Source organism: Panthera tigris, chromosome A1 (assembly GCF_018350195.1).
Source record: "Panthera tigris isolate Pti1 chromosome A1, P.tigris_Pti1_mat1.1, whole genome shotgun sequence".
NCBI classification, from domain to species: domain Eukaryota; kingdom Metazoa; phylum Chordata; class Mammalia; order Carnivora; family Felidae; genus Panthera; species Panthera tigris.
The window spans coordinates 123694787-123714721 of NC_056660.1; the positions used below are offsets into that span (position 1 = coordinate 123694787).

Consider the following 19935-nt stretch of genomic DNA (forward strand, 5'->3'; position numbering starts at 1 on the left):
GTAGGACTTCTAATAGTATGTTAAATAATAGTGGTGAGAATGGACATTGCTGCCTTATTCCTAACCTTAGGGGAAATACTCTCAGTTTTTCTCCATTGAGTATGATGTTAACTGCATTTTTCATACATGGACTTCATTGTATTGTGTATATTCCCTCTAAACCCACTTTGTTGAGGGTTTTTATCATGAATGGGTTACACTTTGTTAAATGCTTTTTCTGCATCTATTGAAATGATCATATGGTTTTTATCCTTTGTCTTACTGATGTGAATGTGTCGCGTTCATTTGTGAGTACCGAACCACACTTGTAACCCAGGAATAAAAGGCACTTGATTGTGGTGAATGATTTTTTTTAATGTATAGTTGGATTCAGTTTGCTAATATTTTGTTGAGGATTTTTATATCTATATTCATCAGAGATACTGGCCTATGGTTTTTTCTTTTTTTTTTTTTGTGGTATCTCTGTTTGGTTTTGTTATCAAGGTAAGGCTAGCTTCATAGAATGAATTTGGAAGGTTTTCTTCCTTTTCTATTTTTTATAATAGTTTAAGAAGAATAGATATTAACTCTTATTTAAATGTTTGATAGAATTCTCTCATGAAGCCATTTGGTCCTGGGCTTTTGTTTGTTGGGAGGTTTTTTTTTGTTTGTTTGTTTGTTTGTTTGTTTGTTTTTTTTACTGGCTTAATTTCTTTGCTTGTTATCAGTCTGTTAAAATTTTTTTATTTATGCTTGTTTCAGTTTTGGTACGTTATAGGTTTCTAGGAATTTGTCTATTTCTTCTAGGCTGTCCAATTTGTTGGCATATAGTTTTTAATAATATTCTCTGACAAGTTTTGTATTTCTGTGGTGTTGGTTGTGGTCTCTCCTCTTTCATTTGTGGTTCTATTTATTTTACAAAGAACCAGCTCCTGGTTTCATTGGTCTGTTATTTTTTTTTTTAATTTTCTATAGTATTTATTTCTGCTTGAATCTTTATTATTTCCTTCCTTCTGATGGCTTTAGGTTTTGTTTAGTTCATTTTTCTAGCTCCTTTGTGTAAAGTTAGGTTGTTTATTTGAGTTTTTTCTTCTTGTGCTAGGCCAGTGTTACTATAACCTTGCCTCTTGATTTGCTTTTGCTGTATTTTGTTCAAAGGTTTTGAGCCATTGTATTTTCATTTGTTTCCATGTACTTTTTTATTTCTTCTTTTATTTCCTGGTTGACCCATTCATTGTTTAGTAGCATGTTCTTTAACTTCCATGTATTTGTGGTCTTGCTAGATTTTTTTCTTGTTCTTGACTTGTAGTTTCATAGTGTTGTGGTCAGAAAAGATGCCTACTATGACTTCAATCTTTTTTAATGTGTTGAGGCCTGCTTTGTGGCCTAATATGAGATCTGTTCTGGATAATGTTCCTTGTGCACTTGCAAAGAGTATGTATTCCACTGTTTCAGGATGGAATGTTCTGAATATATCTTTAAATCCATCTGGTGTAATGTATCATTCAAAGCCATTGTTTCTTGTTGATTTTCTGTTTAGATGATCTATCCATTGATATAAGTGGGGTGTTAAAAGTCCCTTACTATTATTTTATTATTATGGATTATTTCCTTTATGTTTGTTACCTACTTTAATGTATTTGGCTGCTTCCATGTTGGGTACTTAATATTTACAGTTGTTATATCTTCTTGTTGGATTGTCACTTTATAATTATATAGTGTCCTGCTTTGTCTCTTATTGCAATCTTTATTTTGAAATCTCTGGGAAACGTGGTGTGAACAGGGGTTTTTGCTGGTCTTCTGGGGGCGGGGCTGCTGTATTGTGACTGAGGCAAGCATGACTGAGAAGGGCAGTCCCAGCAGAACACAGGGTCTGGTGCATGCAGGTGACTCTGTGTTTGTATTGAGGGGCAGAGGAAAGAAATGGTGCTGGCCAACTCCTTTGCTCCTGGAGAGGTGCCTCTGTGAACTCTGGTCCTCAGAGACATGCTCAGAGAAGAGCTAATAATCTCCCCATTCTTTACCAGGTATTCTTCAGATCTCTGATTCCAGGCTGTCTGCCCCAGGATTGTTTGCCTGCCTTCTCTCCAGGAGCAGCGCAATGCCCTCCTAGGTTTATTCTAGCCAAGCCAGCTGACCTTTAAAACTCTAGGCTTTAAGCCCTGATGGTTATAACTCAAGAAATTCAGCCCCTCTCTTTTTCCAAGCCAATGGCTTTGGGGACATGTTCTCCTTGTGTGTTCCTATGTGTGCTCCTCTAGCTCTTGCCCTTCTCTGTGACCCTGGTTCCCTCCTTTGGGAAGGAAGATAGTTCCCTATCTATTTGTCTCCAGATATTTTTTTATTTCCTTTTTAATTTTTTCACTGACCATTGGTTATTTAGTAGCATATTATTTAGCTTCCATATACTTGTGTTTTTTTCTTTGTTTTTCTTGTAATTATTTCTAGTTGATTCATACCATTGTGGTTGGAAAAAAAAATGCTTGATATCATTTCAGTCTGCTTAAATTTATTGAGACTTGTTATATGGCCTAACATATGATTTATCCTGGAAAATGTTCCATATGCTTTTGATCAGAATGTGTACTATGCTGTTTTTGGATGCATTGTTCTGTATATGTGTTAGATCCATCTAGTATAACTTGTCATTCAAAGCCACTGTTTTCTTATTGATTTTTCTGTCTGAATGCTAGTGAGTAAAAATCCACTTCTGTACTACTGTCACTTTCTCCCTTTATGTCTACTTCTCCTTTTCTGTATTTAAGTGCTCCTCTGTTGGGTTTATAGACACTTAAAAATATTACATCCTCTTGTTGGATTGATCCCCTTATCATTATGCAATGCCCTTTATTGTCTATTTTTACAGTCTTTGTTTTAAAGCCCATTTGTCTAAGTCTTGATACCCCAGCTTTTTTTTTTTTTTTTCAATTTGAATAAAATATCTTTTTCCTTTCCTTCACTTTTAGTCTTTATTTGTCTTTAGGTCTAAAGTGAGTTTCTTGTAGGCAGCATATCGGTGGGCTTTTTTTTTTTTTTTAAATCCATTCTATCAATCTATGTCTTTTGACTGTGACTGGAGTATTTACACCATTTACGTTTAAAGTAATCATTAATTGTTATGCACTTACTGCCATTTCGTTAATTGTTTTCTGGTTGTTTTTGTAGTTCTGTTCTATGTCCCTCTTTTCTCTCTTAATTTGTGATTGATAACTATCTGCAGTGTTATTCTTGGCTTTCTTTTTATTTTGTGTATCTGTTTACAGGTTTGTTTTGTAGTTAACCATGTTCATATATTACGTCCTAAGTGTATAAGATGTCTATATTAAGTTGATGGTCACTTAAATTTGAACACATTATGAAAGCAATACATTTTTACTCCTCTCTCTCCACACTATTTGTGTAGAATATCACATTACATACTTTTGTTGAATCTCCTGATTTTTTTTGATAAATTGATTTTACTATTTTTATATTTTAACCTTCATACTAGCTTTATTAGTAATCAGTCTTCTACCTTTATCATATATTTGTATTTCCCAGTGAAGTTTTTTCCTTTCATAATTTTCTTAATTCTAATTAGGGTTGTTTCTTTTTGGTTAAAGAAGTCCATTTATAGTTCTTAGAAGGCTTGTCTAGTGGTGAATAAACTCCTTTAACTTTTGTTTGTCTGGGAAACTGTCCTTCAATTTTGAATGACCCTCTTGCCAGTTAGACTACTCTTGGTTGTTGGTTTTTGCCTTTTGCATTTTGAATATATCATGCTACTCTGTTCTGGACTGAAAAATTTCTGCTGAAAAATCAGCGGATAGCCTTCTGGGGCTTCCCTTGTACATGACCAGTTGCTTTTCTCTTGATTTTAAGATTTTCTTTCTTTAATTTGTACCATTTTAATGATAATGTGTCTTGGTGTCACTCTTCTTGGGTTCATCTTGTTTGGGGCTCACTGTCCTTCTTGTATCTGAATATCTGTTTCCTTCCCTAGATTAGGGAAGTTTTCAGCTATTATTTTTTCAAATAAGTTATCTGCCCCTTTGTCTTTTTCTTCTCCCTCTGGGACCCCTATAATGTGAATGTTTACTTGCTTGATACTGTCCCAGAGTTCCTTTACTCTGTCATCATTTTTTAAAAATCTTTTTTTTTTTTTTTTTTTTTTTTACTATTTAGCTTAGGTGCTTTCTACTATTCCCTATTTTCCAGGTTACTCATCTGTTCTGCATTTTATAATTTGCTGTTGATTCCTTTTAGTGTATTCTTCATTTCAGTTATTATATTCTTTAACACTGGCTGGTTCTTTTTTATATTTTCTATCCCTTTTTTGAAGTTCTCACTGAGATCATCCACTCTTCTCTCAAGTTGAGCAAGTATCTTTATGACCATACTTTCAACTCTTTATCAGGTAGATTGTTTATCTCCATTTCATTGAGTTTCTTCTGAAGTTTTTTGTTCTTTTGTTTGTAGCTTATTTCTCTGTCTATTCATTTTGTTTGACTTTGTTCCTATGAAATAGGTGAAACATCTGCCTCTTTGTCTTGAAGGATTGGGCTTGTGTAAGAATTCCCTTGTGTAGACTGCATATGGCTGGCAGCTTTGGTTGATTGGCTGGATCTAGGCAAATGTGGGCCAGGGTCCTGTGTCTCTCCATGCTGGGACCACCCTGCTAGGATGACAAGAGCTATAACCAAGCATGGGCTGAGGCATTCCTCATAGGGGCTGTTATGTTGGGATGGCTGGAGCTGAAATGGGTGTGGCCTGGCAGATCCTAGGGTGCTCCATGCCAGGCCCACCCAAGAAGGATGGCTGGGGACACGGCAGGCACTGGCCAAGGCCCTTTTTGCGAGATACACCTGGAAGGATGGATGGAGTTCTAGTGGGGGTAGGCTGAAGATTTCCCACTGTATACCTGCACCAGGGCAGCCTTAGTGGGATGGCTATAGCTTGGTGGCATGGATGAGGGTGTTGCCTTGAGGAGATGGCTGGGGCTGGTACGGGCTAAGCTACTGGAGCTCCCTGAGGCAGAAAGCTAGCTAGAGTGCTTGGACCTTACTTCCATCTGCATTGTCAAGGTGGAGGGGAAATGTAAACAGTATGCTCACCAGCACCTCCAACTCTGAAGAAAGTTGCAGCAGCTCTCACACTATTTAGGGGATGATCCAGGGTTGTAAACTGGTTTCCTTCACTTATAGTGTACTTGCCCTTTAAACACATGTTTGTTTGTTTGTTTGTTTGTTTGTTGTGCCCCAGGTCAGATGAATCTGTGTGTGAGCCCCTCAGTGATATCTCTCCCTACTGCACTTTGTGGCATTGGGGCTGGGGGTACTGTCATTATTGTGTCCCCATGTCTCCTATTGCTCTCTGTGTAGTCTCTCTGTCCTTTGTTATACAGAAGCTGTTCATTCAGCCCTGAGTTCTTAGGGAGAAGTTGCTCTATATATGTGTATATTTGGCGAGTCTGTTGGAGGAGGTCAAGGTCTTGTTACACTGGCATCTTGGACCCTTCTTAATATGGACATTTTAACAATATTCTTCCAATCCATGAGCATAGAATATCTTTCCATTTATTTGTGTCTTCTGTATCTTTCATCAGTGTCTTACAGTTTTCATAGCACAGGTCTTACAGCTCTCTGGTTAAATTTATTTATAGCAATTGTAAATGGAATTATTTTCTTAATTTCTTCTAGTTTGTTATTAGTGTGTAGGCATGCAACAGATTTTTTAGATTGATTTTTGTATACTGTAGCTTTGCTCAATTTGTTTAAGAGTTTTTTGATAGTCTTTAGGGTTTTCTTTATATAGATTTATGTCATCTCAAATAGTGATGGTTTTACTTCTTACTTTTTTATTTGAATGCCTTTGATTTCTTTTTCTTGCCTAATTGCTCTGGCTAGGACTTCCAGTACCTTTTGAATAAAAATGGCAAGAGTGGACATCCTTGTCTTAGTCCTGAAGAAAAAAAAAACTTTCACATTTTCACTGTTAAGTATGATATTAGCTGGGGACTTGTCATATATGGCCTTAATTATTTTGAGGTATGTTCCCTCTATTTCCATTTGCTGAGAGTTTCTTTTAAGTAGATGTTGACTTTTGTCAAAATATTGATCCTTCTGGCATCTCTGGATGCCCACTCAATCCCACTCAATCATGGTGTATGATTTTTTAATGTATTATTAAATTCAATTTGGTAATATTTTATTGAAGATATTTTTAAAAATTTTATTTAAATTCAACTTAATATGCTAATTCACCATCTCTCCTATTCAAGGACTACCCAGGCCGGACCCTGTTTAGCTTCTGAGATCAGGCAAGATTGGGCTCATTCAAGGTGGCATGGCTACAGACTTGTGGGGGATTTTTGTATCTATGTTCATCAGGGATATTGGCCTGTAATTTTCTTGTAATGTTGTCATGTGGTTTTGGTTTCAGGGTAATACTGGCCTAGTGAAATAAGTTTGGAAGTGCTCCCTCCTCTTCTGAGAAGGATTGGTATTCTTTGAATGATTTATAAGATTTATTAGGGAAGCCATCTTGTCCTGGACTTGAGTGTTTTGGGAGGTTTTTGATTACAGACTCAATCTTCTTACTACGAATCAGTCTGTTAAGATTTTCTCTTCGTGATTTGGTCTTGGTAGGTTTTATGTTTCTAGGAATTTATCCATGTCTTATATGTTGTCCAATTGGTTGGTGTATGCTTATTGTTATTATAGATAAGGTAAATGAGGGTTGTAGAAGTGGTACAAAGTTAGTGTGCCTCTTGAAGCCCATGCTGATTCTAATGGATCTTGCATCATTTGTTCATTTCTGTGTGGGTTTATCTGTGTAACTGGGGACGGCTAAATTTGGGTGTGGTGTGAACCTGGCTGTTACTGAAAGCCTGGGGAGCAGCTAGGCAGGCATCCCACATTTTCCTATCTCCTATCACTACCATCTTCCTTGATGCTTTCCACAAACAACTTCAGATGAGGCCTGCAGTCTCAGAGCAGTGTTCTTGAAGGTTATGCAGTTAACACTGGAACATAGGAAGGAGGGATAAAGGCAGATAGTGATTGGGCAGGGGTATTGAATACAATTGTCTTAAAAAAGGAAATGAGCTCTTTATTAGCTCTTTGCCATTAGTGGTTGCCTGTAGACACCTTTGGGTGAAAGTGAGGTGTCATCTCACCTTTGTGAGGTTCCCTATCTAGTCACACCCAGGAAACCCTTCCTGCCTGTTGGCTTCATCCTCCCCAACTAGTGGGCACAGCCAGAGCTATGGCATAGACATAAGCCCCTGAAATAAAAAAAAATTGACTCCCCAAGACAGAAACCTGCCGGTACTAAAGAGGGGAGACAGGGCTTGGTGTCATAAACCAGGGACCTAGAGCCTTAGGCTTCCCTCATTATCTTCAGTATGTTTCTCTTTAGACACATCATCCATAGCGTTAAAAGGACTGTAACCTGTCCTTCACCTCCTTGGCTCATTTACCCAGATGTACTTCCTTTCCCTCTTTTCTGCTAGGCAATGTGGCTTCTGGGATGTTTCATGAGCTGTCTTTGCCTTTTTGTTGTTCTCCAGGACTAAGCCCCTGTCAGTCTTCATCAACATCAATGAAATTTTCCATAACAGTTTCCCATCCCAAGCTTTACCCTCTCTTGTCCATTCCTCGGTCAAATGCTAGAATAATCTTCTCACAGTAATTCCACTTTACCAGCTGGGGAGCCTGAAATGCTCCCAGTCTCATGTGATGACAGAAAACCCAGAGCTATCAAGCAGGGCAGTGACAAGGGAGGCACCTGTTCAAGCCCAGGATCACGTACGTGCACTGAATGCCTCTTTTACTTACATGTCACGATGGCCTCATTTTAGCCCCAGGCCTGTCACCAACTCCTGTCTTTCCTACTCAGTTTATTTCTAACTCTTTGTGCTGTGGGAGGCCCTAGGGAGGCTGCCTGATATCTTGAAATCCTGACACTTGGATTATGGCATCAGGAGAGACTCTCACCTGCAGAATTATTTGCACAGAGCCTTGTTGCTTGGAAATGGGACTGATTTGCTTTCCATGATTCTGTTGGAGAAGAGAGAATCCTGTTCAAATTTTGCTTCAAATTCAGTAAAAAATTTTGCAGGTAGGTACCAGTCTTGAACCTTCCTCCATTGAGGTTAGAGATCTGTGATTACAAGGCATTCCTGTTTCTGTCCTGGGAGTAGAAAAAGTGCAGGATAATCTCTCCCTCACATGTGACTCTGGACTGAAGATCAGTTTGACTGTGGCCAGCTTGGGAGTAATGGAGATAAGACAATAAGGGTCTTTGATTGCTTGAGAAAATCACACTTTGGCTGTCAGCAGGAAGTAGGGCCCACAGTAATACCTGCATGCTAGAGAGGTCAACAAAATTTCTTTTGTCCAGCTTTGAAATTTAAATCTTATATGACAAAAAGATTTATAGTCGAATCTGACCCATAGCAGTGAGGCAGCATTACCTTGAGAACAGTGTGCATATACGTGTCCCTCTCTAACTCGTCCATGCCCATAACTTCTTCAGAGTTTTATAGGAAGTTTTTTTCTTCCAGGAAGGCATGCCTGATGAACAGATTTTTGCCTGAATATAAAATGAGTGTTTTCCTGAAAATAATTGCCCAGAAAAGTGTCTCTTATTACAGATTATCTCTCAATTACTTTGAAAATAAGAGTGTTTGGGAAAGACCCATTCACCAAAATGACCTCAATCATGCTTAGTTCGGGAGTTTTGGTGGAGATCACTGGAATAATTGCCATAAAAGGAGCCAGAAGCAAACCCCAAAGATTGAGTAATTACTCCTTTGGTATGATATCACTATTAAATATATTTGATTTAAATTTAAACAAGTTTATTAAAGACCCTTTTAAAAAGCAAATGGTAAGCAGTTACCTTACGGAGATGATAAATATGCACATCTGAGATAATTGGGTAACTGTTAATATTACACAAGTGGAAACTTAAGACTTAGCAAACTGTTTCCAATGACAGCTTCATCACGCCGTGTCTCAGACAACTACGTGGAAGTGACAAGGATGAGCCCTGGAAAACCATGCTGATGATTCAAAAAGAGTTACTGGTGATGACAAGGAAAACTATTATCCATGAGCATGCAAAGATGTGGATAGAGTTATTTTATGAGTGAAAAAGTCAATATTTTATATTCCTGTTTTGGATATTGTCTAATTTAAAACAGCAACTATAGGTAGACATCCAGCTCTTTAATCAACATTTATAAAATTTATACATTCATGTTCAAAAATTTTCTTTAGATCTCACTGAAAAATAGGGCGATCACTCCGTATTTGGGGCTGCACTATATTCAAGCCCTGAGGTAACTGAGAACCTGGTTTGCTCAACCCCCACTTACTCTTTTTTAAGGCTAAGGCTAATCCTAAGTGTTTATTTCATTTCAAGCAAGAGTTTTTCCCTCTTGTGGTGTGGGAACATTCACTTGTCTGTTTTCTCATGGTCCTCGTCTGTGGAATGAGGAGAACAAGATGTTCTATAAGGATCCATCTTGAGTTTTTGTTTTTCAACTCGCTGAGTGTATATGTTACTTTAAAAAAGTTTTAAGCCCTTGGTGGATAAGAATGGGAATTAGGGGATGCTTTTATGTTGGAGGTGGAGAAGAGGGCAAATCTCAACCCGAGACAGGTGGTAAAAAAAAAAAATATATCATTAACAAATTTGGAAATCTCTTCTACTCATGCCCTCATTTCTTCCTCTAAGCAAGATTTACCAAGCATCTATATCTCCCTAGCATACTAGGTGCCAGAGACTCAGAGATGAAAACAAACAAAAAAACAGGGAACCTTCCTCCAGGGGATGTGGCTCCTAGGTCAGAGAGAGGCAAAAACTGGCCATCAGTGTGGTCTCAGGAAACAGAAGGCCCTTAAGTCTGGGGAGAAGGAGGAGATGAACAAATGGTCTCAGTCAGGAGGATCCGTTTGAGTCTCTTCTTCATTAAGAAGAATTTTCTCACTAAGCAAAGGACTGGAACTAGAACATTTGAGAAGAAATCACAGGGTGGGAGCTAAGAGAAAACAGTGTGTTCCAGCAACTGAAGAGTGTATATCTAGAGAGGAGCCTACATGAAGCTGGAAATGGAGACACGGCAGACCAGGTAAGACGATGGAGCCAGAAAACCAAATGTTGGCCATCGGGTCAGAATAGTTGGACAGCAGCAAGCCTTTCATGTTGCCAGTGCTGCCCCCTAGTGGATCGGCAGGAGATGGATGGGAGCAGCTGGAAGCCACCCTGGAGAGGCCCCAGAGGTAGACAAATGCGGATGGTTATGTGCACATGGTAGCTGATGTGGGCAGTCTATAGCAAAATGGCCTGGGATAGGAGGAGTGTGAGCTGAGCACCCAGGAAAGGTGTCCTGCCTCCTTTTGTCACTAGCTGCAGGGGGCCAGATTCCACCATTGGATGACTTTTTCTTTGGCCAAATGAAACTGTAGGAGTTTTGTTAAAATGCATTCTGCTGAGGAAAGAGGGACACATGTCCCTCCCATTTGTTTCGTTTCATTTCCTTTCATAAGTTTTTATTTAAATTCCAGTACATAGATCTCCCTTTTAGGTATTGCTTTATGGGCTTAGAGCAAATGCATGAGCAGGGAGTGGGGGAAGGCTGGCTTCAGAGCTAACTCAGATGAGGACTTAAAGGGATCCTGATTGAGAAACATTGCTCTGGGCTAAGGGCTGGGGAGGGGGAAGCTTGAGGGCAATAGTTGGTGATGAGAAGGCAGGGATGAGGAAAAGGGAGAGAAACTCAGAAGAGTTAGTAAGGTTTAAGAAGCAAGTGAGTCACTGTGCAAGCCAGCCACGGGCATGCTGATCATCAAGGTTTTCACTAAAAGCATTTGGGGACAGTTGGTATACACAGCAAAGAATCTGGGCTTGGGGTCAGTTAGAGTTGGGACCCCATTCTGCTTTTTGTCTAGCATACAACCCTGAGCAGGTTGTTAAACCTGAGACTATGTCTGTCAATAATGTTGATACTTACCTTTTTTTTTTAATGTTTACTTTTGAGAGAGCACACATGCCTGAAAGGGGGGGAAGAGCAGAGAGAAGGAGACACAGAATCTGAAGCAGGCTCCAGGCTCTGAACTGTCAGCCATGAGCCCGATGTGGGGCCCGAACCCATAAACCGTGAGATCATGACCTGAGCTGCAGTCAGTGCTTAACCGACTTAGCCACCCAGGTGCTCCTTACCTTGTGAGAGTTTTTAAGGATTTAATGACCCCAAATGAGTATTTTATAGATGGTATGTATTTGATCGAGTTTATATGCCCGCAGCAGCCTGTGGCACAGTAGGTAATGAGAAATGTCTTGGGTGTGCAGGGGATGTGCACCCCAGCAACATGAGGAGCCAACGATTTCTAGTCAAAATTGTAAATTTGGAAGTTTGATTTTTTCATGGGTCGTTTTCTAGGCTCCGATTTCAGCTGGGTAGCCTAGGTGTTTTTAAGTCTAGATTGAAGAAGGGGCCAAATCCACAGTGACTAAAGAGTGACTGCCCTTTTCATTCTTTGAATGCTCATGCTGAATTAGGTTTTCTGTTGTGAGAATCTCAGTGCCTTTGAGAGCCTTTTTACTTAAATATTGCTTTAGGCCATTAAAGACATGATCCCCTTCATGGAAGCTTACAGAACCAAATTCCAGAGAAATTTGTATTCATTCATTTAAAAGCTATCACTGAACAATAGACTTCTCCTGAATTTAGCCAAAACCGCATGGAAAAGTGTTTCCTATACGGACAGGATTCAAATGTACTTACTGGTTGTAGCACGGACAATTCATTAAGATTGTCCTAGCAAAGGGTGTCCAGTCTGAGTCCAAAGGTAGGTCTCTTGGGGAAAAATTGATGGCTGGGTTACTCTGCCTACTCTGTCTCTAAAAGATTGTATACAGCCCTGGATAAGGCGGTGGGAGAGACACTTCATCTGAGGTAGGTTTTTTTTTTCCCGTTACTTTTGTGTGTGAGGATTCCCACTATATATTCCATCATGTTATCCCAGTAAGATTCCAGTTTCATACAAATGCATAAGTGGATACAGAAATACCATTAAGTGGGAGAGAATTCTCACTAAAACACGTTCAGGAATAATACCCTTCTAGTTAGACCTTTCTGGCATGTTGACATAACCATAGTGACAAAGGATAAATGTAAAAGAATCAGATTTTGAATGTCCACAGATTTCTGAAACCAAGCTATGCCACATCATTTGTTTAAAATCCGTAACAGTTGGGAGAGAATAATTATAAAAATAAATGTTGAACTTTGAATTTAAAGACCTATTTTCCTCCTCAGTGGACATAGAACCATTTTAAGCTATTGAGACTCCAAGCAGCAACAGGAACAAGGGCCTGGATTTGGTGGCTTGCACTTCCCTCTGCTTTCCTGCACTCTCTTCTTTTTCTACCACTGTTCAGCTTTCATCCTGCTCTTCTGCTTACTTGGACTAACTAGCCAAAGCATAGGACTTCAATGTGTATGTAAAAATGCATTCATAGTTTGTTGTACTAAGTTTTAGATTTGTATTTTGAAACTGGAAGGCGTGTTTTATATTAACTTTAAAGAGAAAAAAGCTTAAACCAAAAGTTAAAGTTGTTTTCTGCCCCTGGGCTAGGGAAACAATGCTTTGAGGTAACTCTTTCTGGAAGCAGGATGTATTGGATGTATAATATAAATTAGGATAAGATAAAAGGTACCACAAAGAAGTCAGGCTGAGCCTGGTAGAGCCAAATGAAGGATTTTAAACAAAGGAACACTTAGCTCAAAGCCAAGATATTATTTCTGTAACCTATAGTACACACATGAAAGGATGAAGTTAAGGGGTGAAGATGTACAAATCTAATTGTCCAGATTTTCTTCCAAGTGGAACTGTTCACTTAGTTTCACATACTACTACTCAGCAATCTTGGGATGGCAGTGTGATGTATGTCTGCTGGCTTCAGGCCTCATTGTTAATAAGGATGAGATTCCAGAAGTGTGGCTACAGACTGGCCACTAGATGGCACATTACCTGTGTACTTGGTTGGTCCCTGGCACCCTAATAGAAAACAAAACAAAACAAAACAAAAAAACAACCACCGGGAGGTGGCAGGATATTGGGATTCCAGAACTCATCTTGGAAAATTCATTTACCAGTTTTCCAAATTTACAATCTGTCAGTCCATACTTTGTTACTAAGACCAAGACAGTGTATCAATTTTCTTCTAAAACCTATTCCATTATGCTAAATGAACGTTTAAAAAGCCACAGAACCCTCTGAAGGCATCTAGTTTACACTAAGACTCTAGAGCAGTAGTGACAAATACTGTTATCTCAAACATTATGTGTAACGACATCCAATTGTAGTGATCATACACAGAAAAAAAATTTAAACAAGAATTTCTTAAATTTACTTAAAGGATTAGAGCGGATACATAGGCAACGTTTACAATAACATTTAGAGTTATGTCAACATAAGACCAATAGCTATGGTAACAATTAGCACATGCAATTCACTGTAGAGGTAAAAATACTTACTCTCTCTAGACAAGCCTTCTACACGAAGGTAGACTACGTAGGGGTAAAAGAGCAAGTGAACTTGAGAGGATTGCACTTACAAGTAAAAGGGACATAGCTAAGATATAAAGAGGATACATACCTAATGCTAATCACTGTATTGTAGTACTAGCAAATTGCACACTTATTTAGAGTATATTCAATAAACATGTTAAGACTAAAGAATTTTCAAATAACTGCCTTTAAAGTAACCATCTGACATCACATTTTGGTATTCATGTTACACCACTTGAAACATGTAGTTTACCATTCAGACAAAACTGGTCTTTAAGGGATAAAAGACGTAGAACATCTCTCTCCATGGTCTTCAATGCATTTTCATCATTAACTTTAAAGCACTTGGTAATGAAGTTAAACTAGCCCACCTGAAGGAGCTGCTGATGGCAAAAAGCTCTTAAAAATTTAGGAACAAATGGACAACACAAGAGCTCATCCCAGGTTGTCTTCTTTTTCTTTTTAACGAAATGTATAGTAGAATATCACACTACTGCATAACAGTAGCACATAAAAAAAAAGATTAATCCAAAAGACAGTACATTTGGCTCTAGAAAGTTGTTTTGACTTGCATCCGAATTCTGTTGATCAATATTCTGAAAAGGAACTGCTGTCAAAGACCAGTCGCTACTTTATACCTTCTTTTAAAAATAAAATTGGGTCATTGTCATGGATTTCAAAGTTTTTTTTTTTTTTTTTTTTTTTTTTTTAGTTATGTCTTCTCTCAGCATAGGGCTTGCTTGAACCTATAACCCCAAGATCAAGAGTCACATGCTTTTCTGAGCCAGCCAGGCATCCCGACCATGACCAATTTTAGGTTAAACATAAATAGCTTGCCATTTTATGGCTCCATATTCTCAATTTATAGAAAAGTGCAATAATTTTTTTTAAAGCAATCTTGGGAAGTAGAATTGAACACGACCTGCAACAGAAAGCTATCCCAGTAATTTTTAATAACTGAACTTTAAAATTTTTATGTAGCTTATTATATTGACATTTTACCCATTTCAACAAAACAACAGAAGTGTATGGTTTAAAAATTTGTTCTTAAACCAAACATAGGAGAATGATGTGGAATATAACAGAACGGAGGAAGAGCTCCTCCACTTGATTTATGCTTGGTCAATACGTGCCAGTTAAAAGAAATATTTAAGGGAATTGTACAACAGGATTATTCTACTTCTACATTGGTCATGATTTTAATTAGTTATGTGGATAGAAACTAACCATTTTTAAAAATTTGATTTCTACTTACAAAGCTATTTTAGCTGTTCTACTTTAAGGATGAGCTTTCATAAATTAATGTTTTACAAGTATATTTCTACTTCATTAACCTTTAACTTCACAGTAAGCTAGGAAGACCAGATAACTTCATGTGTAAAGTTGCAATTAAATGAACAGCTAGGTAGATGTGAACACAGAATATATGAATGGTTTTGCTTTTTACCCTGCTTCTACTTACACAGTATGTTCTTGAGTGCCGTGACTGATCAGTGCTGGCTTGAAGTAGGGTACCAACATACCAGTAACTAATAGTCAAATTATAACAATACATGTGGCATATATGCTTATTTTTTAATCCTGTATGAGCGCATCAGAAGCAGTGTATTAGTTTTGTCTACAGAGAGGCTTTTTTTCTGATGTGCCAGTGTTACTTTAAAGGAAATTTTGGGATACTAAACATCTGAGTAACCCATCTACTGCTTATATATAGACTAATTTTCACATAAACCAGATCCACTTCTCTGCTTACCTAAAATACAATTTACATGCCTCAAAACAAATTATCCTAAGACATGGCTCAGGAAAGTAATTTTGTACTTGAAACAAGTTTCATGAATGCTTGTCTTTATCTGGGCAAAAGATGTACATCACATACTGGTAATCCAATCTACATTTTCTGATTGGATTATCTGTATAGTAACAATCTAGTATGTGTAAAGTGCTCTTGCAGCTGGGGGGCATTCACTCAGGGTACCATTTTCTATACAAGTTTTCCACCAATAGGGTTGCTTATATAATGTTCTTTCTTAAATGACTTCATTCTCCTCCCCTTAGATTAGGAGTCTGCATATTCTAAGTGCTCCCCATGTACAAACTTCACACTCGAATTCTTTGTAACACTGCTGTTTATCATGAGGAAAGTTATAGCTGAACATGATGACAATAACATGACTACTTACTTGGAGGAAATGAAAAATATAACTGATAAAAACTTCTTGACAGATTCTTAGCAAGATAAATCTAATCCTGATTTGGATCAGGCTTTGACCAACTTAAATGGTGGTGGTGACATTATCTTATAGTGTGACTTCTCTGTAGATTTCTCTGTGCCCAGTCTTCCTCATCTACTTCTCATCCTGTCTTTCTACCAATCTCATGTTGCACCTGCCCTGTATCACAAAGACCCTGTGTATGAAAGAATTCTGAAACACATCAAGCAAGAATACAAAGTATAAAATGTTAACAGGAAGTCTAATATGTACAGAATCATATATAATGAGAATTAGATTTCAACTGTAAATGTAGAGCAACTTCTTTTAGCCTTTTATTCTTGAATAACCTCTATAAACCATTTTAAGTGGGCCTGGTTTTTGTGACTTAAATATGACAAAAAACTGTAACATACTTTCTGCAAAACTACTTGATAACACTAGTCAACTACTAATGACGTATCAAAAATTTTCACTTAGCCCCTGTCTTTAGCCCTTGCCTCCTATAAAATGTGGTGGGTAGGGTAGGGCATAAATGTGAAAGTGTGGTTAGTGCTAAACTCTGGAGCCCTGGCTCACTTCTCTCTGGGAAGAAGAGAACTTGTGGGAAGAGGTTTAAAGTCTCTTTAAATCACAATGTGGAACTAAGTTCCACCTACCTCAGACCTAGCAGGTGTTAAAATACTATCTCATCATTAAGTGCCTCCACAACAGGGTGTTCCCTGTGATATTAACTAACATCAATATGTACATTTTTGGATAGGGTTTTATTTTGGTAAGTAGTGCCCATGTGTTCTCAGTTTGCTTCGAACATCTAGAAAAAAAAAACCTTCCAATCTTGGCCTACTTGAAAACAAAGCATATTAAAACATATTTTAAGTTGAAGATATATTGTATAAAGTGCTTCATCAACCAAATTCTCTAAAGTTTTAACAAAAAGGGTCAATGTTTATATATACAGAAAAATGGCGAGTCTATAAATGGCAAAGAATTTTTAAAATGGTTAAGATACTTTGGCATTCATTGCTAGTTTTTTAACTGGGCACTCTTAACTGAATTTGTGAAATGGATCTTCAAACAGATTGTGAATAACAACATAAAGCAAATTTTTGAAAATTTTGTTACTTATGATATAAATGTTCAAAAATATATTTTTTAATCTGCAAAATTAAAACTCTAGAATTCCATTTATCTAGTAGCTGGCATCATTACACCAACAGAAGAGAATGTCTAATATTTCATGTTGGCAAGATTGTAATTCAACCCACTGTTTTTTTTGCTTTTGGTCAGACAACAAAAACTGGGTTCATACAGTTATGCTACCTAATACTCCCCTTACGCTGTCAGCTAAAGTAGAGGGTCTAGACCTTGCTCATCTAATTTTTTATCTTAAGTCCATCTCAGTCAATTTGGTGACTATTCTCATTAAAATCAGTAGAGCTGTGCTAAATACATCACTGCTTATTATTTAAAGACCATCTGTTGTCTAGCTACAGAAAATTTTACTTTATAAATTTCAGACAAGCTTTCTGTTTTTCTTCAGTGCAAACATCCTGAAACAGCACAAAATCATTCAGCTATTCAGAGGATGAAGTCAGTTTATGTAGTGCTTGAAAGTAGAATCCCAGATATTCTGGAAGGGAAACAGCCCATGTGGGAGGACAGTTTACTGTTGTCCTTAAGGGCAAATGATCATCTTCAGTGAGCGAAGATTATTTTTCTCTGAAATAACAGTTAAAGTTAGCTTTAGTTTACAGGTACTGGTGAAGTTTTAACAGGAACCAGTCTTTCACTGAGGCATGTAGCCACCTCGTCTGACAGTTTGTGGTAAGTAGCTTTTAGACATTCCTTCATCAACTGCAGCCTCCATCCCAACTGTTTCAAATCTCTCTACCTGTCCCTCAGTATGTAGACCAAAAGCATCTGCTACAGAAATTTCTTGAAACATTTTCATTTGCCCAGATCCACAGGACTGTGAAATATCTGAAATCTGCTGTTTGAGTCTAACAAAATCTTCTTCATTGACTGACGAAACTTGCTTTGACCTTTCAAAATGTGAAATATCTGGACTGGTTTCACGTTGACTGCAGTTTTGTTTGAAATACTGTTGCCTGGGCAAATTGCCAACACTGCTATCTGTGTTATCTACCAGCTGTAGATCTTCTGGCCGCTCTTCAGAATCTAACAAGGGCTGGGTGGACTCAGATCTTGAGAAGACTTGGACCGATGGAACCTGGTGTCTGTAGCCACTGTGCACCACTGTGGAATACTGGACGGTGCCTGAAGTGTTCTGGGCAGACTCATTTTCATCACTGCTAGAAATGCTTGGCCTAGAGGAGGACATGCACGATGAACCTCCAATACCACTGCTGTGTCCTTCAGTACTGATTTTTTCCTTCTTGAATAAGTCCAGTGATTTCAGATCTTCTGGAAAAGGCTTTTTGTCATTTGCTGCTTCTATCTCCACGACACTTACATCAGTGAAATTGCCATCTGAGTAAATCTGATCTTTTGAATTAAAATTATGCTAAGAAAGAAAGAAAAAAATTATTACCTATGGCATAGGTTCATTTAGAAACTATGAAATATATATGGCAAATTCTAGTTAAAGCCACAGAGAAATGCATCTCTGAAACTTCTCAGTAATTTGGTGCGGACATAATCTATATCACTAAGCACTGTCAACTAGCTCAACTACAGATACTGTGAAATGATTCTAAGAAGTATGAATCAGAGTGGACTTCCTCAGAATTCCCAATCAACTGTTAAATTTTGATAAGCTACTGGTGTATATACAGAATTTCATTACTAGACTACAGAGTTGAGGACTGACTAAAAAGTAGAAAACATGAAAAGTTCAAAGAATTTAGTCTAGGTTTCTAGAAATCACTGCAACAGTATGAAACTGGTAGACTGTTAAATTTGATTTTAATATCCAATACAAAATGCTTGCCTTACAACATTTACCATATAGGAGTATTTACATATTAAGTTTTCAATTTGCAAGGTCAATGAAGTATTTTTCATGTTTACTGAGTAGAATAAGGAATATAAGAATATGCTATGATAATATTTTATCATTTACTTTTCAATTTGGTCTTATCATTTGGTTCAACTCTATAAAAATACCCTGAAATGTCCATGTATAAACAAGTCAGAAACACTTTATCTTACCCTAGGAGGTGTATGAGGTGACCACTGGGCAATATGGCTCTTTGAAGGATCTGGAACATTAGGCCAGATATGTTTTTTAATTCTGGAGAGAAAAAGAAATAAAGTATCTGTGGAACCACATGTAATAAATAATGAACAGTCCCTAATTCCAAACATGAGCTTAATCTAGTCATAATGAAAAACTACCAATAAGGCTAGTAATCACCATTCAATTTAAAAAACTGAAATAAAATTCTACAATAGAAACCAATCAAAAAGTGGAATAAAGTCACAAAACCTTAAAGTACACCCCCCTCCCAACAACAAAAGAAGCAAATACGTTCAATTTCCAACTAAAACCACATAACACATTTTCACATAGCCACCAGGTAAAATATGATAAATTTGATGTTTTCACAAGAATATTTATCTCAATATAGTTCCTAGTCCAAAGTTAGAGGTCCCTAAGTGTGTATAAGTATACAGGAAGTGAGTCATCTTGAGAGTAAGTTCAAATACAAAAACAAAACTGAGTAATAAGATCCTAACAGACTGACTCTCCTGTGCAAACAACTATAAAATCTACGTGTAATGTAAAAAATAATAAAGTTAACAACCTAAACAAAAGACCAACTAATGGATGAATTCCATGAAAGAGACTTAAAAAAATTTCAGTTGTTTTACATAAAGAAATTGAGTTAAAAATTTTTTAATGTTTATTTTTGAGAGAGAGAGAGAGAGTGAGTGAGCAGGGTAGGGGCAGAGAGAGGGAGCCACAGAATCTGAAACAGTCTGCAGGCTCTCAGCTATCAGCACAGAGCCCGATGAGGGAGGGGCTTGAACCCACGAGCCTTGAGATCATGACCTAAGCCAAAGTCAGAAGCTTAACTGACTAAGCCACCCAGGCACTGCAAGAAACTGAATTTTTAAATTAACATTCTTCCCACAAAGAAAATCTCAGGCTCAAACTGGCTTTGTGAATTCTAGCAAACACTTCAACAGAAATACTATGAATACTATATAAACTCT

The 19935-nt window shown here is 37.6% G+C and overlaps 1 protein-coding gene across 5 annotated transcripts in view; it reads right to left on the minus strand.

The window, feature by feature from the left end:
• Window positions 1-13357: 13357 nt before the first annotated feature.
• IL6ST (interleukin 6 cytokine family signal transducer) overlaps window positions 13358-19935 on the minus strand; it is a 55358-nt gene continuing 48780 nt past the window's right edge. For all 5 annotated transcript variants that reach the window (XM_007079932.2, XM_007079931.2, XM_007079930.2 and 2 more), the window contains 2 exons: window positions 18928-19009; window positions 13358-18280 (listed from right to left, as the gene is read on the minus strand). In XM_007079932.2, coding sequence (XP_007079994.1) covers window positions 17543-18280; window positions 18928-19009 — 820 coding nt within the window. In that variant the 3' untranslated portion in view covers window positions 13358-17542. The remainder of the gene's footprint in view (window positions 18281-18927; window positions 19010-19935) is intronic.